We start from the raw sequence: 20,628 nt of genomic DNA on the forward strand, positions 1-20,628 counted from the left end.
CCACCCATCTGTTCGAATATGTTGTTCCATTTGGGAACATAATCAAATTTATACCAGGAAAAATGTCATAGCAATGCTCAGATCAAGCTCGAATGCTCTGAATCACTCTGCGGTAGCACTTTTCTCTCCTACATGTATAAAAAGCCCAGACATGTCAAATATTAAGCAGTATGAATAATGCCGTGTAGATGATAACTGTACATTCCTACATTTTCCATATAAACTGAGAAAATCTTTAATTATTATTTTTGTTTTGTAATGGTACCTATGAACAATGGATAGAAATACTAGTTATGAAAGATAATTAAAAAAAAAAACTCCAAAAGAGACTAGTAAGAAGTAATGATTAAAAAAAGTTGAGAGCTTTTGTGACTTCTCAAAATAGCTCATTTCTTTGGTCTCCATGGGACCAAAATATGTCAGAACTGCTGAAATGAGTTCTATTTTATCATCACACTAGGCATTAATATCTCAGAAAGGACACTTGAAAATATTGTTGATTTTTTATTTTTTAAAATGCAAACTTAGAAGCATGGATTGTCTCAAAGACTGTGACTGAAGTTACTTACTATGCTGAATGTTGAGTTAAAACCTCACCTGAACTCGTACATAAACCACCACATCTACAGGGAAGGATGAATATGCTGATGTCGAGGACGATACTAATGATGTTGTGGATTCTTCTAAGGGATCTTGTATATCGAATTGTCCCATATCTTCATCCTGTGAACTAACAGCTTTTAACAAATACAAGAACTCATTAGAAAGTGGAATTTAAAGGGAAGAGCAGCTCAATGCCACCAGAAGACAAGAAAGAAAAAGGCTAGAGTACTAGAATACAAATACGCAACTTACCTGTGTAATTTCTTTCAATGGGTGTAATTGGAATGGTTTCAAGAGCTTTCTCTAGAAAGTCCAGTAAGCATGGGCTAATCACCATTTCCTCTGGCAACGACTGGAGCGCAACCCATGCATACAGTTTAGCGGTTTTCACTCCACCACTTCCTTTCCCTTTGGCTGCAACATTTAGAAGATAAATTTGTTTAATGTAAAACCACTCAACAGTAACTGATAAACATTAGAAGGTAATTCATAACTAACAGCGGTTTCCTCTAATTCTCTATATCATCATCTGAAAAGGCATAAATCAGATCAGTTAGAAAAAATTACACCATAAGTTTTCACCAAGAAACTGTGCAAAACCAACTATTAGTCTATCACGCTTGAGCGTAATTCCATTGCTCATGTTCTTGACGAAGCACTCTTACATCGTTGTCACCACTTTGCTTTTTAAAAAATAGCACTGAAGTCAGACACACACAATTCTTCTCCAAATACACAATGCAAAGTAACCACAGCTGACTGGAAGTGAAAGTGGAATTAGGAAAAAACAAATACATGAGCCTGGGAAGAATGTCAGTTTAAACCGAGACAATACATCAAAAAAGTAAAACTGTAAATGACAAGTCCTACTATATTAATGCAAAGAATAACTAAAGATTCTAAACAAGCATTTTTAAAAGCTTGGAGCTAGCCAGAGTATAAACTAATAAAAAGACTGTTTTCTTCTAAATCTGTGGAAGAGGCTGGCACGTGGATCCATGCTCACCAAAATATAAATATGCACAGAAAGTATTAGTACCAGCTCAATTACTTTCTCTATGAAATACAGCTATTAGAATGGAGATAAACGAAGATGTTGATTTTAAGTTCTCCAATAAAAATATAAAAATTAACTAAAAACTGAAACAGAGCTTAAAAATCCTTTTATTTGCTAAAAAAACCAAGCACTGAATTTTCATTCTGTGCAAACTATTCTGTCTAGTGCCTCTGACTAGACTGTCCTATCTTGCTCTTACTGGAGACCAAAGACAATAAGACAAGGTGGTTTCCATTCCAGAGAAAAAGTATTATAAAAAAAGTAACATAGATAACAATGAAAGTGTTTCAAAACATTTCAGAACTAATAAATATTTATAAAAATACAAGGCATAAAGAAATACAGTAATTGCAATCCCTAGTTTTGGGAGACCTTTATATCATCATACAAGTGCAATTTCCGTAAGCCCCCACCAAATGTAGAACTTAGACATAAAACCAACAAGACTCAGTAACTGTACGTGACATGGTAAAAATTAAAAGGCAATGATTGGAAAGAGGATAGGACAATACATAAAAAAATTGAAAAAAAGCAGTATACAACAAGATTATACAACATTCAGTAATCATAAAGAGGATGGACACTTAAAGGAGTAAGAGCTAATGGCTCAACAGCACAGATAATTGAGGAAGGTGTCCCCATTTCACTGTTCTCTTCCAGCATCTCTGCTGCTTTTACTAAAAAACAAAAAAAAAAAACCAAACAAACAAACAAAAAAACACCAACAAAAACCAAACAACCCATTCACACAACTTTTTTCAGTTATTAATTTTGCCTGCTCATCAAATTTTGACAAAATTTTGGCTTTGTTTTTAAACTGATATTCAAATGCCAAAGAAGAGAAGAGTAAATGTCTCAGAAGTTGGGGGTGTGGAGGTGCAATCTACGTACCTCTAGATCTGACATGATGTAACAAAGGACTCCTGCTTGAAAACAGGAATCATTGGCGATAAAACAAAACTTTAAGTACTAGAACTCATGTTACTCCAAATTATGGTTATTTAAGAGCCTGCAACAGTTGAGGACACTTGTCTGGTATTTTGATTAATCAAATACATCTAAACAGCTGCTTCAGTACTACAGGAAATAACCTAGTTCCAGAAAGCAATAATTTACACATTACTTGTGCAGCAGAAAGCACTTAAAAGCTGAAAGTATTCTTTGAATAGTGTAATGCATGGAAGCAAGGATTCATCTGATTTTTTTTTTCCTTGAATTATGAAGAATAAAGCAGTCAGCATTCACTTTTTGTACAGATACTTAATGCTTTCCAGTAATAAGCATTATTTTGTTAAATGAAAACAGGAGAAGGCAGCTCATCACTGGGATATGGTGACTTATGACAGAAATATTACTGAGACTCGTTTGGCAAGAGATTTCTAAAAATGCAGCTTTATGAACTGCATTCATGCTTCAGGGATCAGGTTTCTGCAGCCAAAATTAAGACTTGATAAATACAGTGCTTCAGGTAATGTACAGACAGATCTAAAGCTAGTAGATTACATGAAGGAAAGATATATATGCATGATAGTTTTAGAAGGTTATTGTCTCTAAGTACCTGATGGGATGGGTGGGGGTTGGGGAGGAAGTAAGGTGTTAGTCTTGCTGTGGATAGTGCTAGATAAAGGAGGAGATGTGGCAGTATCTTTCATACCATACAGCTTGGACTCTTTGGAAAGGGTTCTTGGCAAAGAGGATCCTCGAGAAGTATTTGGCGATTCAGTCTTTAAAGTCTTAGAGTTGTAGTGCAACTGGAAAGCAAAGAAAGATCAATTTACTTCATACAAGTAGGTCAATTTCCATACAGCAGTTTGGTGTCACTCCTTCCCTTCAAGAATATTTATTTTTTCATGATTTACAAAAATACAATTGTAAGATACGTTACATTCCAATTCACGTTCTACAGATATAGCTGGTGCACATAAAGATCTGAAATCTTTGTACAAAAAAATAGATTAATTAATAAACTATGAAAAAAAAATCAAGGAAACACAGAGAAACAGAGGAAATGATCTATTTAGGAACAATGCCTAAAGCTTGCTCCTCGCTTTGTTATGTCATACACATCCTGTGCCACCAACTATTTGTTCCTGTGCACACAGCTTGCTTTCTGTCTTAGTGCATGGTGGAACTATTCTACTGCTAAACATCGGCATACAGAAAGTTGCCTAAAAAATAAAAATAATAAAATATTCCAAGAGTTCACACCTCCTCTATGTGCATAATACACTATCAATGAAAATATAGAACATAACAAAAGCTGTAGAGAATGTTTAGTTATTCCTAAATTTGACTAAAAGCAATGGGCAGGACCTGAGGCATAACTGTTATCCCTGAAGATAGCCTGGAATACTAGAAAATGGACACACATAGCCTTTCCACATCAAAAGACTAAAAAAGCCAGGCTGTTTCAGGTGAAGAGCATTTGATTTATGGCATTGCCTCAACTGAATTGAATGAAGTTTCCATGCAGCAGTGACCTATTTTTCCTGTTCTTACTCCATAGGATTTCAAATCACAAATACAAGAACATTTCTGTTGTGACCCTTTCTTACTAGGATATAGAAACAATGATTAAAAAACAAGGGAGGGTACAGTTAGACGGTGTTTGAGAGAACATTGTCTTAAAAAAATAGTTTCTATACCAAGACTCTGATGCTATAGTAAGCAACACAGAAGACATAGTAAGAGAGCTTTATGTTTTAGTGGGCCAACTACTAAGCTGCCCTTCCCATGAATTACCAAAAATGAACGGATCTTCCTTTATTTAAAAAGGGCATACAATTATGTAATATCACATACACTGTTTGTTATGGAGCGTCATTTGACATAGTTCTATTTCTGATGGTATATAGAAGATTTTCTGTTTCCCCACCCAAGAAAATGAGGGTAAAAACATCTATCAGTTTTCAGTGCAGTATTACAGAAATCATTATTCTCATTTTAGCAGTATCTACACCACTGAAAAAAGATTTTGCTGAGGTGCTCTGTATATATGAACTTGCACATAGTGTAACAATGTATTTGCTTTGCAACCCTACTTGAGCAGAGACAAAGAGCAAGTGCTTCCTTGCTGAGTTATACCCTCCTTTTACCTTTACATCCACCCCAGGAATATAAAACACTGTTGTTTCCACATCACTAGATTTTGTCTGTAGAGATGATGGCACTTTCTTGCCAGCAAGTAAGTGAGTAGTAGATGCATAATTAGTTTGAAATTTCTTCTTTTTTGAAGGAGACTCTTGATCCAAACTTCTGGAACTCCGATCATAGCTCCTAAAATAAATACACTGCATGTTATTAAAGCAAGCGTAATACTCTTATTAATAAGAGTATATTTTCTAGTATTAAAAAGCCTGTCTAAAACAAATTCATAGTACCAACTATATAAGGAAGCATTTCAATCTCTGCTTTACTGTTTACTTCCTGTAATCTCTACTCTCTTTCTGTCTGCCCACTCTGGTTTCGCCATTTTCATTATGAGATTATTTCAGGCAATAAAATCTACAAAATTATTGTTATGTCATTAGAGAAACACCTTCCAATGCTCTGTACTCTTACAGTCGAGTTCATCTACATTACCCAACATGATCTGTGAAAACTCTTTGATATGCAGAAAACACTTATCAATTTTCCTTCTCTGCTGTAAAGCCTGTCTTCATATAAATTCTGAAGAGATTCTTTTTCCTTCTGTATCAGTTCTTAGAAAAAAGTGTCTCGGAAAGACAGAAACCAAATTGCTTTCTAATTACAGATCTCCTATGTATACCTCTCAGTAAGAAAAAGTATTTCTCATTTGTTCCTGTTTCTAACTATTAGAGTTAAAACAAGTGAATCTCATTTCCTTACACTATACTACTAAAAAATTATTTTGTTGACAAATAAGTTTCTTAAAATTCACCACATATTAATAACATATTGCATTTTAAAACAGTAATGTAAAGCTGCCATTAGATCCCCAATCACATATATGTGAAAAAAGGAGAATTTAAAGACTGAGAATGAGATAAAACCTCATTAAGATCAGATGTAAAGTACTCATTTTGCCTCAGATAATTAAAAAAAAAAGCATTTCATTAAGAAAGATACATAATACACTCAGAAAATAATGGGAGCCCTCAGAGATCATGAGAAAATACACTAGCAGCCCCACTATTAGTCAAACTGTTATGTAGATTTACTAAGCTGTAAAGTTACTTCTTTGGAAGCTGACAAAAAAAAAATAATCCAAGTGCTTTGAAAGCCTAACATTTTGTTTATGAAAGATAAAGCATGATTTAAAAAAATAGAAACAGGAGAGAGGCATATGCTGATTCTTGGTCAACAAATGCAACTGCCCACGCCATACTCGGCCATAACAATTGCAACTTAGGGTGATGCTATAAAGTAGTGATTATTACTATGAATAAAGTGATGGTAACTAATGCATACATTTTCTATGCTTTTCAAACAGGTCAGTGCTTAAGAATCATTACTTATTGCACATATGGTCATAACTTAAGTGATGGAAATATCAGACAGACTTAACAGCTAAAGCAGAATAAAATACTCTTAGCCTGTTCTTCATAAGGTGACTATGGAACACGTTTCTTACCTTCGTAAACTAATGTCATCATGTTCTTGCTGAAGCATTGTAGGGTGCAGTACACATTTTCCACAATCAATTTCAACCCTGATATCGAGTTCAAAGTCAATATTTCTCTCCGTGGTTGTGCCAGTCATACTTCTGTTGGTAGGGGTTGTTGGCCAGCGCTCAGTGAACAGTTGGTGGACAGCAGCGAAGCCTGTTGCTTTCTTGCGAGAGGTACTCCTGCGCAGGCACAATTGTGGATTAGATATTAGCATGACATTTACATGAACAGACAGTAGGAGGCATTCTTAGACTATGTCCACACTCAGTATCTAATCTTTTAAGAACTGTTCTGGAAAAGGCCTGATCTGATACACAGCAATACAGTGATCCATCTTCCATTAACACATTACTAAGTATCCTTTCTTAGTACAGGGTACTACAAAGAACTTACCCTTTCTTAAATTCTCAATCAAGAAAAGGAACAAAAAGATATATACAATAATTTTCATATTTGTAAATGTTTACATTATTACATGCGCTTTGTGGAGGTATAATCACTGGATAAAACTAAAAGTTATGCTGTATTTGACAAATCTGTCATCTGGTCCCACTAAAACCTGCCCCATGCCTCAAAAACCTCACTTTCCAAGTTCTTTTGTTCTGTTCCAAGCCCTGAAATTTCTAGCAGTTGCCTCCTTTTCAGATCAGAACTCCTCCTTCCCTCACAGTCACCTCTGCCTTCATCAGTAACAGATTTTGTAGCTTTAAAGTCAATATTTCAATTGTATTTTCTTAATTTCTGTGTTCTTCCTTAGGAGCGTTACTTACGGTGGTTTCCTATAAAAATACGTCCTCTCTCTTTCATGGTCATCCTCCTTCTCAGAGTCCTCACTGCTTGATGATAAGCTGTCATCCCGGCGTCCTTCTTCAGGCTGGAAGGGAATGCCGGGTGAGAAGACTACTGGAGTTTTGGGTGAACCAAATACTGAGCATGAGCCTTCACTAGTAGATGAGTAATGGGAGGGACCATCAATAGTTACAGACAAAAGGTCCATTTCTGTCTCCTCTGGAAACTGATTATAAAAAGACAAAAAGATATTAAATTTCCACAGATATCATTTCCATCGAGAATGCATTAGATAGCTCTGGAAATAAAAAAGCAAGAGTGCTATGAGAAACTCCGATTCCCAAGTTCCTCATAATACAGATACAGCAGGTGTAGAAATTGCAAGGCAGATTATGAAAAAGGAAGAAATGAAAGCTTGGTGGGGAGGCGTTTGCCATTGGCTAGTGATTGAGCTCAATCTGTTAGCTAAATACGTATCATGCTCTGACCAATTCACACGATCGGAAGGAATGGAAACATTTGATTTAAATTTAAGAAATATTTTGAAAGAAAAGAACAAAAGGCAGCAAAAATCATCATGAACCTTGTCGAGGGGTGAAGCACCCAGGAACGTTAGTGAGGCGTACATGCAGAATGCTAACACAGAATGTACGGCACCGGTTTGCAGTTCTGGGCTGCGCTCTTGGGTACACATGCTTTAACACGAAACGAACTTCAGGCCAAATTTCCAAAATAGGCCTCCTGTTTCTCACATAAAGCATGCCACAATCACCACACAAGCAATTTTTGAACATTAACTTCTTAAAACGCCTGTAAAAACTATCTAGAAGTGTTAGTTTAACACCAGCACTACCTACACAGTGTTACTATAGAGCTACACAGTTGTCTGCAAATTCAAATTAGAGCTCTGCTGAGGAACTGGCATTATAATGTCAGTAAGATTTTTTTCTTTTTTTAATATTCAACATTCGATACCTCTAAGCATTTGGTAGTATTTTCCTATGCCAACAAAACTTAAGCTAACTGGGCTAATATAGAACAACAACAACAACAGGTAGGATAGCTTTTAAATGTGAACGTATTTAAATGTGTAAAGCACATTCCTACATTTCATTTCCACCTCTCTCTCAGAAATAGGAATTTATTTCCTGGGAGCATGAGGTGAGTTGGAAGGGAGAGAAAGTACGTTACTATATCCTGAGTTTGGTTTCTTGTTTGTTTGGTTTGGTTTTGCTTTTGTGGATTTGTTTTGGGTTCTTTTGGTTTTGGTTGTTTGTTTTTTTTTAAGAAAAAAAAAAAAAGTCTTTACTATTTTCCCTAAACATGTTTTTTAAAGAAGTTAAACTCCACCATTTGTTCTCTGGGTATGACGTTTTGGCACATTCCCTACTCACTACTATTTGAGAATATCTTATTCCACATTAAATACAGGAATTGCAAGAAATAAAAGCGTGAGAAGATGTCATCCCACCTAGCAATTATTTTGTACTGGCATTGATGCCTGCAGTCTTGGAACACAACACAACGGACGAAGGCACACACACTAAAATCCTCTTCTAAAGCACATTTCAAGGCCAGACTTAGGTCTCTCTACATCAGCCTTGATCAGTCTTCATAAATATACAAACAAAATTCCAATAATTCATTTTACAGAAACTAGCAAGTTCTAGGTCTACATAAGGGTATAGAAACACTCTAGAAAGTTCATCAACAATCAATAACATTCTGCTTACATATTTAAATTTAAATGTTTTCAAATTTGGTATACATTCTGTTTAGCGGAGTGCAAAAGAGATGAAACATTGAAAAGCAGCTCCCTGTGAGATAAATTAGTTTGCTGGCAAAGAATACTTGTTTCTGCTCAGAAATACCTGAAAATACCCTTCCCCTGGACAGCTGGATTGTTGTGCAATCCCCAAAGCTGTTTTATTCAACTTAATTAGAAGTGAAAAAAAATATATAAATTAAAACAATTACAATAATCTCAGCCATGCAAAACCAACATAATAGGAACATTTTAAAAATGAGAAAATATAGCAACAAGCAAAACTGAAGATTCAACAATCCATTTCAAGCACACAGAAGGATATACCTGTAGGGCTACAGCTAAATAATTAATACCCATTTCCAAAACTCTAAACATATTTAAACACAAAAAATACTAGATGATTTTTTGCACACTTAAGATAAAAATTCCAAACCAATTGTATTACTACTGCATCAGCCTAAAAAAAAAAGAAAAAGTACCATTTTCAAATATTTTCTCTAATGATTCAATTAATTTCTGTGTTAAGAAACCAAAACACATCTGTCTTCTATCAAAACAAATCTATCTTCCAAGAACACATCCATAATTTGAGTCACATACTAACAGAAATAGACACACAAAACCATACAAGCAATTCAGGTCTGCCTAGGTATACCTATCTCGTGAACTGGTGACCAAATGGCAGAGGAAATACAATTATATGGCATATAAAGTAATTCTTACAGAATCCTGTATGTTGAAAGTTACTCTTGGCCCAGGAGATGCAGCATCTACACGGATATCTGGGAGGTCTTCACTGTCTCCTAGTCGAGAGCTGTAAGTAAAAACAAAACACAACAGCTTGTTGAGTCTTACTACAGGATTTTATGTTCACATAAACATTTAACTACGCAAATGTAAGGCAATAAAAAAGTACAGTCAGTACTTACAATTTTGTTATGGAAGAAAGTATAAAATCATGATTGAAGCATTTAAGGTACATGAAAAGCAAAAGGAGGGGGAGAAGGAAAGAGAAAGAAGCTACACATACTTGTCCAGTAGTCTATCGCTAGCCAACCACTGCTTATTTCTCTATGCAAGTTTCTGAATCCTGAGCCAACAAGCAGAAATTATAGAATATAGAAATTCATGATCTACCACATGGGACATAAAGCAAGTTGGCAGATTATGTATTCTCTGATGCAACTGAAATGAATTATTTGGCCTTATAGTATATGCATACTACTTTTCTTTCAGAACCACAGTACTCATTAAGTTTTTCAGAACTTAGTGTTTCTTATAGAGCAACAGAAAAGCCCCATTATCTTTTCCATACAGTTTCTGGTTCTCTTCAAATAAGCTTGTGAAAAGGTAAAATGAAGGTGGTTTTCATCTGACAGATCTTGAACTAGAACCTTCATGCCTTCGACACTTGCTCTGCTTTAATTATCAAGAATGCTAATTAATTCAGAAGAAAGATTCCTTTCCAAGGGCCTTGAAAAATTCTCTTTGGAGTACTTATAAAGCTGTCTTTATGCTAGAATATCTGCTATCTGATATTTTCACATCTGGATTATTTATAAATTTCCATTCACTTCTACAGAAGTATTCAAATTTGAAGCAAATTTCTATTAAGAATTTCTATTCTCATAGAAAAAAGTCCAAACACTCCTCTCCACCTTTTTAATTTTCAAATCTTTTATATTTAATACATAATAATGCAGCACATTTTTAATTCCAAACTTCGAATGCTTCAGCTGGATCTACAGGAGCAATAGACTCAAACACATGTATTCTAAAACCAAAGCAAACAATTTACTAGGAGGCATCATTATACAGATACAGTTTGTTCAGCAGCCATTAATCGATGAAACAAAACCAATACACACTATACAGGTGAAGAGAGTAAAAAAATCATCATTCACAGAAAAAAATAATCTCCCTTTCTTCTTCTCATTACAACAGCCCTTAAGGCAGATGATTGCAAATGAAGTGTAGAAATCAAAATGATTACACTATGCCATTTTTCCTTATATACGTTTCTTCAGTATGTCTTGAAAGCAGGATTCTGTAGAAAACCCTAATGTGTTGTAGAAGTGGAAACTTCTCCTCATTTGACATGCTACTAAGTCTGTCGAAAAAGTTGTTTCAAAAAAAGGTGAAAAGTTGCTTTTCTGAACCTGCCTGTCTTCCAAAACGACCTTCTCCTATCCAGTTCCACCACATATAGCCACTGCCTATAGTAAAAGGACTCTTATGGCCGAAATCCAGTGTTTCCTCTGTTACATATGCTGTTGTTGCTATCACAGATCTCAAATTCCCAGAAGCTTACCTTGTTCTGTCCATTCTCTTCAGAGGTGGTCTTCCCGATGCTGAAATACTCTTAGATCGGCTGTAGCTGGGTTTGTAGCTGAGACCCCATTTGTCTTTCAAGGAGGCAGCCTAAAACAAAAATAATATTTAAATGCAACAACTGAGAACGCAGATAAAAACTCTGGCAAGCTAAAATACTATTTTGTACACGTGTGCCAGTAAAGTAAAAAGATTTTTTTGCTTCCTAATAGCTAAAATACATCTCTTATCAGCATTTGCCAGCATCTTCGTCTTGAATCTGGAAACATGTTCACTTTTCATACTTGCTGGAATTGGTAACGTCCTGTTGCCAGGAGAAAAGTATACCCAAAGCTAATAATCTGACCACTTTGACAGACATCCTTCCTAGTTACCACCACAGTAACAGAAGAACATGAGCTAAAATGAGAGCACCTGAGACAAAACTGCAAACAGATTACTATTTGAAAGATCTTTTCTTACTAATGAAGCATCATACTTAGAGCTCATGCACTAGAACACACTGAAAATAATGTTTTGCCAGGTTTGTTATCAGGCTCTGGAACAACAAGCCACATATATTTGTGGATTACCAGCAACACTGCTCGGTTTTTGCCCAGTTTCTTCTAGCATCTATGCCTAGTAGCTTGTTTTTATTTTTACATCACCTAACTCTGCAAATATACTGTTTATTTATATGTAGAACACACATATAGAAAGCACACATGCCAAGTGGAATACAATAGGTATCTATCATTTGCCCAGGCAGTTTACATGCTTGCCTCTGCATCTGCATTCATCAGTCCACTAAGGAATCATTTTAAAATATGATAAGAGGAGTAAAGGACATTTTCTGACTATTTCTTGTTAGTGTGCAAATAAATCCATTTACATTATAGTATCTGTGAAATTTCAATTTTCTTATCACCATTAGTACAAGGGACAAAAACCTTTCTCCACCCCCTCCTAAAGGTAAAGGGGTTGCCGAACTATCTGATATTCTTAACCTTCCTTTTCCATTACTAACATTTTCTTTCCTTTAATCAACATGCAGAAAAGATATGCAATGCAAGTGCTATCATATTTTTAAAGCTACTTAATACTGCTCACCCTCATACTGGATCTACGTAGCTTTTTACGAACGTCTCGGCGGATATCATTCACGGCCACCGACTCGAGCTGCTGATAGCGCTGAATTTCTTGATTTATAGTTCCTTCACTCGCACCTAATTTTCTGCAGATAAATCATGGTTGAGTTATCTTACAAATACGTGACGTTATTTTCAGCATTTCAAAATCTGTGTTGCAATGATGTTCTACTTTCCCTGGGAATTATCCCTTTTTCTCATTTTTTTTTTCAGTAGTTACTTATGACTAGTGCCAAATATAGCTGCAGAAAATTTATCCTTATTACATGCTACAACTTTGTCAGGCATAATATTTTGTCCTTAAGAGGACTCTTTGATTTCAAGGTTTCTGTCTCCAAGTGACTTAGCAGAGCAGAGAGAGGATGTAGAACAAACTAGGGTGCAAGGAGACCCCCAAACAACAGTGCTACCATGATGCTATCTAAGGTGGAGAGTAAGAATGGCTATGCAGCAACTCTCTTGTTTCAAAAAGCCCTAGCTGTAACAACTAGATTAAAGACCTCCTATACACTTTCAAATCACGTGACAGCTGTTTAATTAAAAACAAATATAATGAGCAAATCTGCAAATCCCCAGCAGCATGAAGAAAAATCATCCCGCTGTAACAGTCCAAAGACCTGGCACACCAATGACAGGCTTCTGTAGCAGATTACCTTCTGCAGAAAAAACACACCGCTAAATAATTTAAAAAACTTGGTAAAGTAACTGCTATTTTGAAAGAATCACAGTTTACTGAAGCACTCAAACTGAGACAAGGCAGGCACAATATATAATTTTGATTCTTGAACTCATCTTAGAAGAAACATTTAACCTAAACTCCAAAGTTCAGATACAATTGCCCTCTGAATGGTGACAGCAATTTTATTCCAAGTACAAGCAGTAAAACGTGTCTCCTCGTCATTATTTAATACATAATTACCAAGCTCTGTATTCCCATCCCAGACAGATCCATTTATAGTAAGTCTGTCTTCGGGAAGGCTAAAAAAAATAAAATTAAAAAAAAGCAAGCCTAACAGACCATGACTGCGAAAAATTATTAATAAAATTCACAGAAGTTCAGATGAAATTTATTAAATTTGAAATAATTCTTTCTTCAGGGTTTTCTCAAACGCAGCATAGAGATTTAATTTTAAAATATCACCTACAAGATGCAAAAATAGTAGATTTAAATGTTATTATTATTCTTCCAGTGAATGAGACTAAGCTTATTACAGTTACAAAGTAATATATTTTGTTGAAGTAATCGTCATGATAAAAAAATCAAGATGAAATTACGATTCTGAATCAATAGGAAATTGATTATAATCAGCCATTGTAATGCAGAACCAGAAAAAAATATAGACTAATTTGACACTTGGGGAAGAACTTGAGAAATTTGAGAGAATACTTGCATATATAGTTTTTTCTTATGGAATCCAAAAGGACAATTTTTTATTTTTAAATAAAGACAACAATTTCCACTTGACCATCACAATGCCACAAGATATGTGATAAGAACAGAAAAGAAACAAGACACCTGCAGTTTGTTATTCCCAAACTTTGTACGAGTTAAAGCAAAACCCAACTTACTTCAAGTCATCAATAACTTTAGCTTGCTCATTGAGTTCTCTAATATCGACTAAACGTTTCACAAATTTTCTTCCTCGCTGTTCTCCAGTTTGGATACTAGAAGCTCCCTGCCGTCGATGATCAACAATCTCCTATTTAAAATAAACATTTAATTAACGCCCTCATCTAAGATTGGACATTAGTATGATTTAACAACAGGCAAAGTGAATTTCACACCTTAAAATTTGGGCTTGTGCATGCAAAAGAATCAGTTTCATCTCAAAAGGCAGCTGATTGGATTTTTTCCAGTGATCCAAACCCCATCATTCAGTTAGACACACTGTAACTACTACATACATGTCCCCATGAGCAGGACCTGCCTGCTTTGATATGTGATCTGCTAGACTGAAGAGAATCACACTTCGCTGACCCCAATAGATATTCTACAGGAACAGAGTGTCGATGGTTTGGGGGGCTCAAACCCAGCAGGTGATTTACAATCCGCTGCCCAAATGTTAGCTTGCGTGCATCTCCACATAATGAACCTCCACCTGATTTCTAAACAACAAACAGGAACATTAGTGTTCTGGGATAATGTTTTCACTGTTGGCAGGCAAGAGACATTAAAGATAGCCATTAAAGAACATCTGTTAAAATGTTTTTGTGTGAAACCAAAAAGCAAGGTCACCAGCATATTGGGTAGAAGTACTGAAAAAGAATTTTTTCTCATTTGCTCGTGTTAGTAACTTACTCTCCTATTAAGAAAACCTATCTACAGCCACAGCTTTTCCAATTCAGTTACCTTAAGTTAGGTATTGTGTCTCCACATTTTCAAATCAGGATCAGTATTTCCACATAACACCAGTGGAAATATGATCTGTGATTTCTTGCCTTTGAAAAAGAGTTAGAAAACTAACACAAAAACCTTTTTGATTTGCAACAAGAGTTATACGAGTTATAAGGAGTAGCATGCTGGACTCAAGACTAAGATCTTTCCATTTGACTGAAGACTTTGTCACACCTTTTCGAATTAGTAGCACTTATTCTGCTTGATTCACTTACTGCATGTATAGTGGGAGACATAGTGTCAACTTCATCCTCATCTGAAAGGTCAGCTATGTTTACAGAGTTGAGGTCGGCAATATCATCAATATCTTCTTCTCCTGTCAACGTTGTAAGGGTGTTGCCTAAAGCATTCAATCTTTTGCCAATGTTTGGATCCATGTGGACATCAATACCACACATCTTCCATAGCACATTCAGTGTCCAGGTTCCAGCACTACTACTTTCTGTATTTAAAAAAACCAAAAACCAACCAGTTTTTCCTCTTAAAAAAATCCCCCATACTGAGTTATGTATTAGTTAGCCAAGACAGTATTTATCAGTTACAAAGAACTGTCTTTTCTGCCCACTCAGGAAAACATATTCCACAATTGAAATGCTTGCTGGAAGTACTTCACAGCTATGAATTTGATATTTCTTTAACAAGTGATGTACACAGACAAACCTAATGAAAATACATTCCCTTCACCCAAGCTGATGACCAGGAGAGAGCGTCTCAAACTTTCACTCTTCCAATTGCAGCCAAGTATAATATTCCAGAACAGGATTTCTAACAGTAAGAAACCTAAAGGATGTCTATCTGCATGTAAAAATGTTGACCTACTTAGTTTCAAGTCGTGAATAATGATGTTGGATGTGTAATGTGCCTGCTGAATACCCTGTCTTCCCAGGATTTTTCTAATGAGTGCCACATTTCAGCATCAAAATACAGAACTTCAGCATTCACAATTCCATGTGAGGTAAATTTTTAACAGTTGCAGCATGTGTTTCATTTTTATGTCTCAGCACAAAAAGCAAGTAGGGGACAATGAGCAAAACTACAGAGACAGTAGACACCGTAGATGCAACGTTTGGGCAAAAAGATGAGAAGCAGCAAGCAGCAGGTATGATCATAGAATCAGAGAATGGTTTAGGTTGGAAGGGACCTTAAAGACCTCGACCAGGCTGCTCAAAGCCCCATCCAGCCTGGCCTTGAACATTTCCAGGGATGGGGCATCCACAAACTCTCTGGGCAACCTGTCCCAGTGCCTCACCACCCTCACAGTGAAGAACTTCTTCCTTAGAACTAATCTAAATCTACCCTCTTTCAGTTTAAAGACAGAGATTGGCAGGTATTTTTAAAGCCTCTGGAGAATGTCCAAACAACTCAGTAGGACAGATTGGGAAGAGAGGGAGTTTTGGAAGAATAGAGGCGGTCTCTGGAAGAGGTGAGGGAGGAATGGGAGCTTATGATGCAAAGCCTCAGCATTAGGAGACTGGAAGATTTAGCAGTCTCGAGGACAGGAAGCAGTAGGACAACACTGCTGTTACAAAGGACTGTTCTCCAACCAAGAACGAACACATATACACCGTGTGTCTTCCTGCAGGTAAAAATCTAAAACCAGTGTTGCCGATGTGACTCGAAACACAGAATAGCTTGAAAAGATGGAGCAGATAAAAACATTGAGGAGTTTTACCAGGAAAACAAGATACTAAACAAAACAAAATCCCAAACCACCAATTAAATTACAACACAGTTAAAGGATTTAAATTTCATGTTCTATGAATGCTTTATTTATAAAGGACTTGATTTATTAAAAAAAGTGTATTACCTGCTGCAGCCTGTCCTGTTGTCCTAGAACATACTTCATATGTACCATCTGGCACAACACCTGTATGAAGTATATACACTCATTAGGCAGACAGTCAAAGTTGCTTTAGACCAGTCCTTCCAAATTCCATCTCAGTCTCTTGCCCTTCGCAATCAAAACATGAGTGGTGTTGGATAGGAGGTTTAGTTTTAATTCCCACTGAAAGACTTTTCTTATTTAGTAAAGTGAACCTACTTGGTAGCATCCGAGTTTATACTGACTTAAAATTCCATATAAATTCTAGAACCTTCACCATAATGAAAGATATTTATACATAAATGAAAATCATCTACATTAAACTATTAAAAACTTACTGGGATCTTATGAAATTATGTAAAAGCAACACATCCAATTCTTCCAACACCTCTCAGACAGAACTTAAATGTTTACAATGAGACATATAGCAACAAAGTTAATAAAGGAAAATAACAAAGGAATGCAACCTTTTAGATCCATATTATTTTGCTTTCAAAAGGCTAAAGTCTTTTCTTTATCTTTTTGGGGAAAGTTCAACAGTTTTAAAAGTCTTGGAAAAGGGTAAAAATGGATTTATATCTGCAAAACTATTGTCCAGCATGAAATCACAACCACTTACATGCATTCATGACTAGATCTCCTCTTATTTCTGGTTTCCAGTCATCCCAACTTGTCTCAAAGCCATCAGCAAAGCGGATACAGAAGTTTTTAAAATGACCTTTGCTAACTAAAGACTCTGAGGAGCACGCAGTGATTAATGTGCTTTCAATAGTCAGGACTAAAGCAGAGCCAGTGTCAAGATCTGCAGTGTGGTTAGACTGGAAAACAAAAACACAAAGAGAATTTACTGGTCATTGCAATGTCAAAGTGATATTGTACATGCATTAAATGCTGTTTATCTTTTCCTATTAGAAAACTGATCCCCTTCTCTTATCTCCTTGTATTTTTCCTTCTCTGCAGAAAGTTTCAAAAGCATTGCATCTGTCCATACAATGTCTTGCATTGTTGTTTTCTACATGCAACACCTATACTGTAAATATATTAGGGTACCGGTAGTCAAGCTCATCTGGAAAAGGAAAGAAAATCCATGTTTGATCAAGGACTAGATGATCAAGGGCTATGAACCATATGGCCCCATGACCACAAAGCAGAAGCCCAGGATTGATTCTTTTCTCCAAGAAGGGTTGCAGACGAGTTGATTGAACAATGACAAAAAGTAGCTTTAATTTTTACGTGGGTTTTTGTACTTGTTTTGATATCTACAGTTATGCAGTCTTAAATACACAGACTGACTGATTATTTTCCATCCCTTCATATATGAAGGGCTGTGATTTTGTTTATCTGCAAAAAAGCCCACATATTCCCTTTTATAAAGCTAGACTTCTTTTGATCCAGTGTAAGTATTGTAAACATGCTATTCTATATACAGCTTAAGGCTTCATAAGCCAGAATGTATTTTTCATAATTTACTATCATTTGTAACACATAAGAGCATTAAATGCCATCTGCTTTGTCCATAGCTGCCAGATAGAAGATTCACAATCAAAATGTTATGTCATTGTGACTCCTAGGTTATTGCCATCGTTATTCCATTACATTTCTATGTATTATGACTACTTACTTCTCCATCGTTAAAATGATTCATTCCTGTTCTGGAATTAATCCCCATTAAGAATACTCCCAGTTCAACATCAGATCAGTCTCTGAATCCAAAGTTTTCTCTCAAAGGCATCTAACATTATCCATCCTAACAATGCTCCACTGCTTTGTGTGTTTTTTAAACTGCTGTCAGCTGGCAATGTAATTATTTTCAATTTTATACTTAAGAGGTGCAGATCACACCTTCACCTTATAAATGAAGAGACAAGCATAACTGCAGTCATTTCTAACAAAGAAAGAACAGAGGGAATACAGGTCTGCACAGAGTTGTTTCTTAACTGAGAATAAACACAGATATTTTCAAGAAAGCTAGGCCCACTGATTTAGGTACTTTCCTATCTATCTGAAGAAAGAATCAACAGGCAGAGCTAAATGTCAAATTGGGGAATGTGTTGGATCATGCTGCATTGGTTGTCAAGAAACTCAGCAAACTGCACAGCCAGGGAAGGAGGAGCTGCATGGACCACAAAGCATTACCCTGGAAATGCATTACCAAGCCATCCATCATTAAACTTAAGACTCGAAAGTATTCCAGAAACATAATGCAGCGTACGTTCCCTTACAGAACAAGTTGCATTAACACACTGCACAATGCACTGTGTAGACATTACTTTAATACAGAAACTAGTTAACAGCACATTAAAGAATACATCATCCTGTGTAACGTATTAGACTTACCTTGTACTACAATGATACACTTTTTGTCAATGACTGCATTTTAAGTATCTTTATTTAACCTGAGTACCTAAATAAAAGTGACTGTTTGAAAAGCATATATCTATATATCTCAAATAGTTATTCATACTCTCATTCCTTTACGGAAACAAAAGCATCAGAACATCACGTTAAAGCCAACAGTTTTGAGAATTTTTCTTTTTCTAGCTATAATTATATGAAAAATAAAGGATTACTTGGAGTTTGTGATGGAAGCTTTCATGAAAACATGTTCCACTTGAAACATTTCCAAGGACTTTCCAAAACGCTGAGCTCATATGTAGTGTTTCCCCAAAACATGCACACGAATTGAAACATGCATAACTTAGCTCTTCTCTAAATGAGAGCACCATTTCTATTACAAGCAATGTCACTTAGTGCAATTATTAGCATCCTATGACTTTTGCATTGGTGTGATGAAAATTACATTTATGAACATAAAAGCCATGTACCACATACAAATGGATATTTCAACAGGCTATCAGTAGTCATGTTGCTCCAGACATTTTGATTACCTGAGGTGTGTTTGTGATGGGCAGGCAAATTCCTAAGTCATTGACTGTCAGCTGAAGAAAGAGGGTCCCAAAAGCCTGCGCAGATGTTTGTTGGATTCCAGGTAGCATATCTACTACTTCTTTTGTGGCCATATGAATATCTTTATGTAAAGCCATTCTCTGTTCATTCCAGTTATCATACGCAGCCTTGTAGTTCAGCCAAAATAGCACAGCTTTATGAAGAAACCAGAAATGCTCAAATGAAATCAACACATACAAAAACCAAAAAGCACATTCACTCAATAAAGTTCATTTTTTTCATTGTTATGGTTTCTCCATTACTTTAAGACAGTGAATGTGCAACAATGGACACACACACATATTTAGGATGTAGTGAAGAGGCTCATGCTGCAAAGGACAAGATGGACAAAGCCGATCATTTAGCATCAAAGTTCACACATTAAAATACAGAAAGCAATGCAGTTCTCAGTATTATTCATTTGTGAAGACTTACAAAAGCAACTTCCTCCAAACCACCTGAAAATTAATCACTTCAGCAAATGGCATTTTTGATGTTGGGAACTGTTAACCTCGTGGCATGCAGTAGATCTCCTAAATTTCTCAGCTACCTAACATTTTGATTAACATGAAATATACTAAACTTGAAACAATCAAGCCTCTCTGAAAAAAAAATATAAATTCCTCAGTATGAAGACAATTGTCTCTTCAATACCTCTATCAAAGGCCACAGGCTGAGCAAAAACAATTGGTCTGTTCAAAGTAATGAGCACAGCTTCTCTATCTGATGAGCCACTGATTTCTTCTCGGAGGGCATTTCTTAATCCAATTCTTGTCTTGAAATAGGCAACTTGATGAAAGTCTGAGCCAGCTTCTTCATAAACCTTAAAATGTTCAAAAAAATGGGAAGGGTGAGGAGTTTTTGCAGCAAGGAAGAGTTCAGGGACAGAGAAAAATAATCAAATTACTGCTTTTGACAAAATGTAGAATTACAACAAGAAGTAAAGATGTCTCCTTTCCCCTTTTTCTCTTCTAGCCAAAGCTCCTTTGAGGATATTTAATTTTCTTACATTAAATTCTGATCACAGTGGTTTTTTCCTTATTTATCATAAAACATTAAATAAAATAACTATTTATTTATCCAGCTTCTCTATTGTGACAGTACATTTACAGGTTCTAAGACTTGTATTTGTTTGTTTCCAGGTGTCACAAAATATTGT

General features: G+C 35.8%; 1 protein-coding gene across 13 annotated transcripts in view; it reads right to left on the bottom strand.

The window, feature by feature from the left end:
• The window catches only part of BLTP1 (bridge-like lipid transfer protein family member 1), a 126,451-nt gene that overhangs the window by 15,442 nt on the left and 90,381 nt on the right, over positions 1 to 20,628 (bottom strand). For 7 of the 13 annotated variants that reach the window (XM_075036977.1, XM_075036974.1, XM_075036976.1 and 4 more), the window contains 16 exons: positions 20,124 to 20,292; positions 19,412 to 19,623; positions 17,143 to 17,341; positions 16,509 to 16,568; positions 14,917 to 15,143; positions 13,876 to 14,006; positions 12,269 to 12,392; positions 11,160 to 11,269; positions 9,572 to 9,662; positions 8,952 to 9,014; positions 7,062 to 7,306; positions 6,255 to 6,470; positions 4,756 to 4,936; positions 3,219 to 3,411; positions 856 to 1,017; positions 598 to 737 (listed from right to left, as the gene is read on the bottom strand). In XM_075036977.1, the coding sequence (XP_074893078.1) occupies positions 598 to 737; positions 856 to 1,017; positions 3,219 to 3,411; positions 4,756 to 4,936; positions 6,255 to 6,470; positions 7,062 to 7,306; positions 8,952 to 9,014; positions 9,572 to 9,662; positions 11,160 to 11,269; positions 12,269 to 12,392; positions 13,876 to 14,006; positions 14,917 to 15,143; positions 16,509 to 16,568; positions 17,143 to 17,341; positions 19,412 to 19,623; positions 20,124 to 20,292 (2,523 nt within the window). Of the gene's footprint in view, positions 1 to 597; positions 738 to 855; positions 1,018 to 3,218; positions 3,412 to 4,755; positions 4,937 to 6,254; positions 6,471 to 7,061; positions 7,307 to 8,951; positions 9,015 to 9,571; positions 9,663 to 11,159; positions 11,270 to 12,268; positions 12,393 to 13,875; positions 14,007 to 14,211; positions 14,413 to 14,916; positions 15,144 to 16,508; positions 16,569 to 17,142; positions 17,342 to 19,411; positions 19,624 to 20,123; positions 20,293 to 20,628 lie in introns of all 13 variants that reach the window. The other 6 variants (XM_075036980.1, XM_075036978.1, XM_075037026.1 and 3 more) reach the window with 5 other exon arrangements.

Source organism: Buteo buteo, chromosome 1, assembly GCF_964188355.1.
Source record: "Buteo buteo chromosome 1, bButBut1.hap1.1, whole genome shotgun sequence".
Taxonomy (NCBI): Eukaryota; Metazoa; Chordata; class Aves; order Accipitriformes; family Accipitridae; genus Buteo; species Buteo buteo.